General features: G+C 52.1%; 3 protein-coding genes across 3 annotated transcripts; 2 read left to right on the top strand and 1 right to left on the bottom strand.

The window, feature by feature from the left end:
* Positions 1 to 390: 390 nt before the first annotated feature.
* Positions 391 to 1,760, top strand: K452DRAFT_312438 (uncharacterized protein; the record flags this gene model as incomplete). The annotated part of the gene is made up of 3 exons (XM_033543556.1): positions 391 to 489; positions 549 to 1,393; positions 1,451 to 1,760. The coding sequence occupies 3 exons, from the start codon at positions 391 to 393 to the stop codon at positions 1,758 to 1,760; spliced, it is 1,254 nt and encodes a 417-aa protein (XP_033393161.1).
* Positions 1,761 to 3,259: 1,499 nt separating this feature from the next.
* K452DRAFT_236010 (uncharacterized protein) lies at positions 3,260 to 4,543 on the bottom strand (the record flags this gene model as incomplete). Its single annotated transcript, XM_033537474.1, has 2 exons — positions 3,260 to 3,796; positions 3,896 to 4,543. 2 exons carry the CDS (start codon positions 4,541 to 4,543, stop codon positions 3,260 to 3,262), a joined length of 1,185 nt encoding a protein of 394 aa, XP_033393160.1.
* A 1,786-nt stretch (positions 4,544 to 6,329) lies between these two features.
* K452DRAFT_321839 (uncharacterized protein) lies at positions 6,330 to 7,871 on the top strand (the record flags this gene model as incomplete). Its single annotated transcript, XM_033544439.1, has 4 exons — positions 6,330 to 6,345; positions 6,404 to 6,686; positions 6,743 to 6,899; positions 6,961 to 7,871. 4 exons carry the CDS (start codon positions 6,330 to 6,332, stop codon positions 7,726 to 7,728), a joined length of 1,224 nt encoding a protein of 407 aa, XP_033393159.1. The 3' UTR covers positions 7,729 to 7,871.
* Between the last annotated feature and the right edge of the window lie 1,215 nt (positions 7,872 to 9,086).

The raw sequence follows: 9,086 nt of genomic DNA, 5'->3' as shown, positions 1-9,086 counted from the left end.
GGCTGATAAACGAGAGTTATCGGAGTGATCCTGGCTGACAATAGTCTGTAGCCTGCATATCGCTCAGGGCGATGGGTCAGGGTAAATGAATACAACTCAACTCAACTCAATCTTGATCTTAGTGTCTAAAAGTTATTTTCCTAGCAACGAATACCTTGATAATTTGTGTGTACCAGAGGTGGGATAATCATGTTATCACATATGCGAAATGTATTATGTAGTCATGAAGCTCGCTACCGCAGACTCAAGTCGCACAAACATGCTTCGAGGAGAAGGTGGATCCCTCAAATTCAAAAGACAGCAGCTACCCTTCACGTTACTGTTCTAAATCTTGCTCCGCATCTCGTTCCATGTTTTCGATATAGGCGATTTAACTCGCATATTTGCCAAATGTCTTCCGCTCTCGACAACAGCATTCAAGGCAATCAGGTGGATAGTGCACTTCTCGTACTCAGCTCTGCAAATCCTTCTACGGTCTTGTACTTACCAGTAAGTAGAACCTTGTCCTTCACGCTCGCATGCAATTGCATCTAACATTGTATACGTAGCACCAGAAATCTCTCATTCAAAAGTTCTTCAGTCAAGGAACCGTTGAAGAACTTTTCAGCTTCGCGCCCACACAATTTGCGTTGAACGCAACGCCACTCTCGTTCCTCCCGAGTCCGGGAAAACCGATCGAGCAATCGTTTTGTACCCAACACATTACAGAAGACAGAGACGAAGCATTTGACCTAAGGAGCTTATACAGTTTAAGCGACAGAAGCCACGACACGGCTTGGTCCTCGAGCGAGTTTGTTGTGAATTCCCCAAGTTTACAGCATAATTTTAGCCAATCCAGCAGTGAAACAAGCAGCTTTACAGATCAACTTTCTACGAAAGGAACACCCAAAAACAGCTGTGACCGTAAACGGCCTAATAAACAAAATGTCAACCTAGCTCTTAAGAGCTTGAGATGCGTGGATCTTCTACCAGCATCACTAATCCAGGAGATTCGAAGGAGTAATAACTGGTCGTTCCTATTTGATTTGAGTACTTCGGAACCAGCAGGTGTTCTTAGAGCTCCTAGAGCGGCAGTGCTCCAAGTTGTTCAAGCCACTGGAAAAATAAACAGAAAGATAAACAGAAACGTATGGGGAGTCGCCTATACAAGCCGCATTTTATATATTCTGTTGGCACACTGCATAGATTGCTACATGAAATCTGATGCAATTCCAGTACACAAGAACTGTGGTCAAGGGGCTCGGACATACGCGTACAAGGCGATATCACAATATACGGGCGAATCGGTTTCTGACATCCGCCAGATGATTTGCTGTACAAACAAGTACCTTCTACTGGCGAGAGAACTTGGTATCGGCCGCATCCTCGAGATCGATGCGAGATCTTCATCACTGTAAGTTACTTTTACTTTTATATTTTCTAGTAAGGCAATAGCAATGACAATCTTTAGGTGGGAACGGAGGTTGCGGAAAAACGATGTCAAGGAAGCTTGTTTGGAAATAGGAAAAGAAATGAGCCAGGACGATGAGATGAGAAGGTCTGACCTGGATTTTCAAACGTCCCAACTCATCATCGAGATATTGGTCAAGGTTGGAACAAGTATGCCGGAGCTGGCCACCAAGGACTCCTGCCTCATACCGCTTTTGCGCAAGCATATCCACTTCGGATACCTTGAAGAAAAAAAGATTGTTTGGAAAGAGGAAGTTTTACAACCTGAAGTTGGTTGCCAACAGCCCGGCAAAGTGGCACAAAAATCATAATACAATAGAGTCTCGTCTGCCCACTTTCCAATTGAAGAGCCATCAAGCGGCGAAGAATCTCATGGAACAACACTGAGCGAATTACTTTGGTCAAATTCTATACAGAACTCGGAGGCTATTGCAATGCGTCAACTTAATGTATATGAACCGGCATCAGTTCTAAAACCATCTGGCCATTTGGAAAATCTGGCAACAAATGCATTCGATCTCCCTCTAGGCTTCTGTTGCAATGAATGGGGTTTCAATTGATAGCAATGAGTGGCATGATCTTGTTAGGAGCCCGGTAGGCGGAGTCCTCTTATACCCTGTGCTAAATGACTAAGCCACAGAAAAAGCAATATAAACTGCGTATACTTCAACAGCTTCCCAAAAACCCTTTACGTTTATAGTATGTAAAAACATCCTGAGCTTAAGCAGACCGGTTTGCTGAAAGTCTTAACAAGGACCAAACAACGGAATACAAGAAAGAACATACCGGGAACCGAATAATCAAATATACGAAGAACCACAGCCGCTGCTGCTAGAAGACTCAAATGCCCTCACGGCCTCCAATATATACGACATACAGCTGGACGACTCGGCTATCATGTATGCACAGTCATATCTTCCGGAACCAATTACAATGGAACATTTTTGAAACAAATAACCCCCTATTCCAACCCATCAAACACTACTAATTCTGGCGGCATAGGACACGTATTAAGCCGGGCTGATATAAGGCTTAATACACGATCGCCGCAAACCAGCTGGACTCAGCACTAAAGCTAAAAGCATTTTATACGCGGTATAAACGCTCTTTTAAAATATTATCCAGCAGCAGGTGTTTGGCAGTGGTTTTGTTTGGCTATAGGAAGTAATTTGCGTGGAAGTATGAATACGTTGTTGGAGGAAAATCTCTGGCGGGAAGCTGAGGTTTAACTTTGTAATGGCTTAGTATTTCACGGCAAGTTCAAGGGGAAAAGGTATTCGCGTACCAATATAGTGGATAATAAATCTGAGACACTTATCATTGACCGTAGTGTGATAGGGAATTAAACAGCAAGCAAAATGATTTTTTTTTTTTTTTTGCTGAATAAAAGGTCTTAGACCCTTGTGAAGTTGTGTTGAGCTACAAAGAGATGTTTCGAAAAGAGAGTTGATCGTTTGCTCTTTGTTCTTCTTAGAAGACCTGCAGCCGCTTTATGTGTGGCCAAAGGACAGAACTCAAGAAGTCCATACTCCGAACATGAATGTCACTGCTACCTGACTATCAAACCCTCCTGCGTGTTCCTGCTTGCTCCTCACACAAAACAAAGGAAGAACCACGGAATACCTTTTGTCCTGCAAATTGTCACTGCAAAAGAAAGCCACGTGGGATGTCGTCGGGGCGCAAACACTCCACCATGTTCTCTCTTACATCACGTCAAAGGCCACGTATCCCCACCACAGCAACGCAGAACAAGGTGCATAACCCAGAAGCAGCAAACCACAACTCTAAGCATCATGCAATCCACACCCACTCAAGCCGCATTCCCACGCAAAAGCGAAATGTCCCTAAACCCCAGCCCCCTCAGCCTCTCCTGCACAAACATCATGATTCTCGAAAACGTGTTCTTGCCCCCCTTGCACGCCCCGCTCTCGATATGCTGGCTCAGCCCACTCAGCGTCGAGAACACCTTGTACTGGCCCTGCAGGCCGGGTCCGATTTCCGGCGTGATGATGCTGATGGGGCAGCGGTACAGCTTCAGGGCGTGCGCGGGCGATGCCATGTGGGTTTCCAGAGCCGTTAGTGTCTTGAAGCCCTTGTGCGAGGCGGGACATGTTGGGCATTTGAAGAGCCTTGGCGCTGCTGCTTTGCTTACGCTACTAAGAATGGAGCGTTCGGCGGGGAGAAAGACGCCCCCGTCAGAGTGGTCGGGTGTGAGAAGGGACCATTCACTGCCGGTGTCGCTGATGTCTGGTATTGGTATCGAACACATCGTCCACTCGCTGCCGGTGTCGCTGAGCGCTGGCGTTGGCATCGAATACATCGACCATTCGCTGTCTGTGGCCGTGATCTTTGGCGAGAAGTCGTTAGGTGCGGATATAGATGCCGTGTCCGCGCCTAAGCTTCCATAGTCTACGCTTATTAGCCGATCTGTGTCGTGGTTTCGAACAAGCTGGTCGAGCTGAAGCCTTGTCATGCCGGAGTCGCAACTCCCACTTTCAAGGTGGTGAAGCAGAGCCGATGGCGAAGCGAAGACTTTCTTGCATTTTTTTCCGAGCGGGCATTTCAAGCCGCTTAGCGGGTTGTGCTTGACTGACGTGAGATGCTGCTGTAGGGCCCCGTCCGATCTGAAAACCCTCTTGCATTTTGTGCAAGGACATTTTTCTTTCTTGGCAGCCTTCTTTTTGGGTGCTTGTCCATGCCTCGGTCCCTTCAAATGGAGTTCTAACCCGAGCAAATCCTTGAAGTCCAAATCGCAGTCGCAGCAGTGGAACTCCGAGGCGTGCATCTTCGACTTCAGGTGTTTCTGCAGCGCCGTCGGGTTGCTGAATATAATGTTGCATTCTGCGCAGTAGCAGTGGCCGGTGACAACGATGTGGTCTTTGAAAATGTCTCCGTTCTGGCAGACCTTTCCGCATGTTTGACATGTTCGCGGCGGTGAAGGGTTCGGTGCGTATGGTGGATGCTTGCACAGAGGGTGGCATACATGGCTTTTGAAGTGTCCGCGTGCTCTTCGGTGCTCTTTGAGGTCGTCGGCGAACAGGAACGATGCTCCGCAGAAACAGTCCAGCTCAACGAGAGTTGCGGCGATATCCATTTCGCCCCGCTGTGTGGTTTGACGTGGCGCGATTTTGGTGCTTTTAAAGAAGGATCAAGAGCAGGGTTGGAAGACTAACGGGAAATTTTCAAGCGGCTTGATTAAGATTGGTTGTGTTGCCTATAGCAAACATCAGTCTTTTGGCCATGGCACAGAATAGCCGACATTCAGGTGCAGGGAAGTCGCACTGCCCGGTGCTGTGGCTAGAATGCGGAATGGTCCAGTCTAACGTCTTTACTACGTTGAGCCGAATGGATGGTTTCCTAATTAGGAACGTTCCCGCCTGGTCTACTATGGGTTTGAAGGGAGTCCCGTTGGCTGAACACGACTGAACAACGAGGCCTTAGCATGGTACTGAGCGAACGGGACGATATTTAGTGGTATTTATCTACACGCGCGCGTATCACGGGGCCTCTGCTCCCGCGGTGGGGAGCCGAACGAGAAAGTATCGTGATATATAGGTAAGTAATAACCTAAATATCTACTACCGCGCGTCTGCTACGCAACGCCACGCAATAACCTATGGCTCTCTATTACGGAAGGTTGTCCCACGGTTCGCTTACCCGGTGCCCAATCGGCAGGTTCTGATGACCTAAACCACCTTCTCCTTCACAGTACAACCTTTTTTCTAGTCAGCCTATCTTGCATTCTTGAAGATTTCGATAATTTGACTTGCTCAGTCCATTTGTTCCATCCTTAACTCAAGGAGTCCGCTTCACCTCAGCAAGAACCAAGGGAACGAACTTGATCCAGGAAGAGCGCTGCCACATTCATAGCTAAGTATCGTCGCCGCAACGCCGCAACTAGAAGAGATAGTCTGAAGAAGAGTAGAGAGATGTCATACATAATACTAAAACAACAGAGGAGAGAGCGACCACAGGAGCCGAGAAAAAGGCCCTCAAAACGCCATAAGTTAATCAACCTCGAACCACCCCCCAAACTAAACCACGTCTACACCCGGTTGGCCCAAAACAATTTCGATCAGGACTAAAAACCTAACATCATCAAAAACCATCACAACACCTTCCGCACAAGCTAACAGACGAACAAGTAACTAAACCCACTCCAAATTCACACGTCCCCAACCAACAAGCCACTGGCAAGCCGGCAGACACCGCCACTAACAAGCCGCAACAGGAGACGCACCAACCGCAAGCATCCTAGCCCACCAACGCAACCAGCAGAGCCTAACTCGCAGCCCAAGCGCCTAGCGCGTGGCTGAAGCGCGGGGCCCCTCACGCAGCCCATCGGACCCTGCCGACGCTCACCCCACCAGAACCACAACCACAGAAATCCGCAGGCACGCAACCCACAGGTTCGCCGATCAGTCGCGCCAACCCCGCGCCGCCGCGGCTCGCTCCGTCACCCTACAGCGTCCACAGAACCGCCTCCACAGAACCGCGACCGCAGAACCGCGCGCCTCCGCGGAGAAAGCCAACCCCCTTACGTGACCATGACAGCGCGTCGAGCCATGTCGCCTCACGCGGCGCACCGAGGTGGACTGACGTCGCGTGGTGCGCGCGGGCCGGGCGGAAAGTGCGGAAGTGCGGAAGTGCGTGGATGTTGCGTGCTCAAGTCTTGGGTGTCGTGGTGCGCGTTGGTGTAGAGTCATAGTGGGAGGCGGAGGAAGGTGGAGGGGTATATAAGCTGCGAGGCAGGGAAAGGTGGTTGATAGATAGAGCTGAATCGAAGCAGGGTCTGGCCATTGAGTTTGTCTTGTGCGTCCGGCTGCAAACCTTGTTCCATTGTTGTTGTCTACGCTGGTGCTCGCTTCTTGTCGACCAGAATGGCTTCTACCGCTTGTAAGGCTCGCAGAGCGACCGTGGTGTCTTGAGTATTTCCATACTGACGGCGCAAAAGCCTACCCCAGCTTCCCCTTCTCCCGCCCCAGCGGCACCGAGCCCCCGGCCGAGTATGCGCGCCTCCGCGCCTCGGAGCCGGTTTCGCGCGTTGAGCTCTTTGATGGGAGCCATCCGTGGCTGCTGGTCAAGTACAAGGACATCGTGTCTGTTGTCACTGACGAGCGATTCTCCAAGGAGCGCTCCCGGCCCGGCTTCCCTGAGATGAGTGCAGGTGGCAAGGAGGCGGCGAAGAACAAGCCCACGTTCGTGGACATGGATCCGCCTGCCCATGGCATCCAGCGGTAAGGTTACGACAACGAATGAAGCCTTGATGGAGCTGACGATGGTGCAAACGCAGTGCCATGGTCGCCGACACCTTCTCCTTCGAAAACGTGCAGAAGATGCGCCCGCAGATCCGCAAAACCGTCAACGACCTGCTAGACGCCATGCTCGCGAAATACGACGGCGCGCCCATCGACCTGGTCGAGAACTTTGCGCTGCCTGTGCCCTCCTACGTACGTCTTGTCCCAGCCCGCCCCAAGAAGAACGAGGACGCTAACACCAACACCTACCTAGACCATCTACTCGATCCTCGGCGTCCCCCTCGCCGACCTCCCCTACCTCACCCAACAAGCCGCCATCCGCAGCAACGGCAGCGCCACCGCCTCCGAAGCCTCGCTGGCCAACCAATCGCTGCTGGACTACCTCAGCGGCCTCGTGGCCGCGCGCACCGCCGCGCCCGCGCACGACCTGATTTCGCAGCTCATCACGACGCAGCTCGCGCCAGGGCACCTCTTGCCCGCCGACGTGGTGCAGATCGCCTTCCTACTCCTCGTCGCCGGCAACGCGACCACGGTCAACATGCTCGCGCTGGGCGTGCTCGAGCTGCTAAACCCCGCGTTCCCGCTCGCAGAATTCCGCGCCGGCCCCGAGACCGTGGCGCCCAAGTTCGTCGAGGAGCTCTGCCGCTTCCACACCGGCAGCTCGTACGCGCTGCGGCGGGTCGCGCGCGTCGACGTGCGCTGGGGCGACAAGGTCATCAGGGCCGGCGAGGGCGTCATCTGCGCGAACCAGAGCGGCAACCGCGACGAGGACGTGTTTGGCAAAGACGCGGACCGCTTCGATATGCATCGCGCGCGGGGCGCCGAGGCGGCCCTCGGGTTCGGGTTTGGTGCCCATCGCTGCGTGGCCGAGTGGCTGGCGAGGGCGGAGCTGGAGGAGGCCTTCAAGGCGCTGGTGCTGCGGGTGCCGGACTTGAGGGTTGCGATCCCGCTGGACGAGATTAGCTGGTCCCCTTCGAGGAAGGATGTCGGGCTTGAGGCTTTGCCGGTTTATTTGTCGTAGGGGGGTTTGCTTTGAGAGAATGTTGTTTGTGGCTGATTGGCTGATGGCGTTTTAAAGGCTTTATTCTCTGCTCGTGCGGTCGCTCTCTTCGCTGTTGTTTTAGTGTTATGTATTGAGATTCTCTACTTTTTGGAAATCAAGCTGTCTCATCAAAGCTACTGCTTGCGGTAAAACGCAGCGCGACCGCATCCTACAGACCGCCGTACTTACTGTACACCAAAACCGCAATTACGGCGACCCCACACGGCGCAAAAGTGTTGAACGTCCGCTACTGAAATACTACGAAGTAGAATCTCACGGCTGGATATCAGCATACAGCCGTCTCCAGTTCAGACTCAATGTCTTACATATATCATTCTCTAACTATGCAGAGACAACAAGGTAAAGGAAACAGAATCTGTATCGTTCCGAGGAACATGCATTCTTTGAGACAGGAGTCTCACGTCCAACATCTCAAAGGCAAACTTGGTGCGCCCACAAATCACCGCATCACATGTCTCACACAACCAAAGAGCCTTGCTTGCATTCCGGTGATTGATAGAATTTCTATCTTTGTCTAGCTATCTAGCTAGGCGCTAGGGAAATCAAACCGCCGCCCTTTATGCCCATAACAAACAAGCCTATGACCGAAACCATAGGCTTAGAGTATAGGCAAATTCAACCCCAGCCGTATGCGGTACGGCGTACACATTCCTCAGAATGCAGCATTTGTCGAAGCAGCTGTATACAGATGAGTTGCACTATCAACGTCAGCATCAGCATCAGCGACAGCATCATCATTAGCAACAGCATCATCATCAGCCTACCACTCCGTCCAAATCAACAAGCCCTGGTCCTCCGTCAGTTCCAAGTCGAGGTCCCTCCAGATCTCGCGAATGCTGTCCACCGCCCAAGGCGGCAGGGTCATTGCCAGCTCGATACGGCGGAAGTTGCGCGGGCCAAGAGTCTTGTAGTTGGTCATGAACGGGAACATCCAGGACATGAAGCGCTCAAGTTGGCACTCGTTCGTGATGACGAGCTCCTCCAAGGATGTCGGGAACACGTCGGCCAGCTTGTCCCAATTGCAAGTCCAGGTCGGAGTGTAGCGCTCAAAGTTGCCGTTCGCCGTCAGCAGGACCGCAGACACCACCAGCGTCTTGAGACCGGTCAGCGTCTTCAGGCTGGGCAGCGGCGCTTGCATCGAAAAAGGCTCGTCGGCGCCATCCACTTGGACCTCCAACCGCCGCAGCGAGGCGCGCTGCAACTCCAACGCCGGCAGCAGCGCCGTTGTGTTGATCCGGTTGAAAAGGTCGCACGTCCAGCGGAAGGCGAGCGACTGCAGTGCGCGCGGCGCCTTGCACGCCAGATGGACGTCGCCC

This window comes from Aplosporella prunicola, assembly GCF_010093885.1.
Source record: "Aplosporella prunicola CBS 121167 unplaced genomic scaffold K452scaffold_30, whole genome shotgun sequence".
NCBI lineage: Eukaryota > Fungi > Ascomycota > Dothideomycetes > Botryosphaeriales > Aplosporellaceae > Aplosporella > Aplosporella prunicola.
The sequence above is the reverse complement of the archived record's forward strand: the minus strand, read 5'-3'. Positions and strand labels throughout refer to the sequence as shown.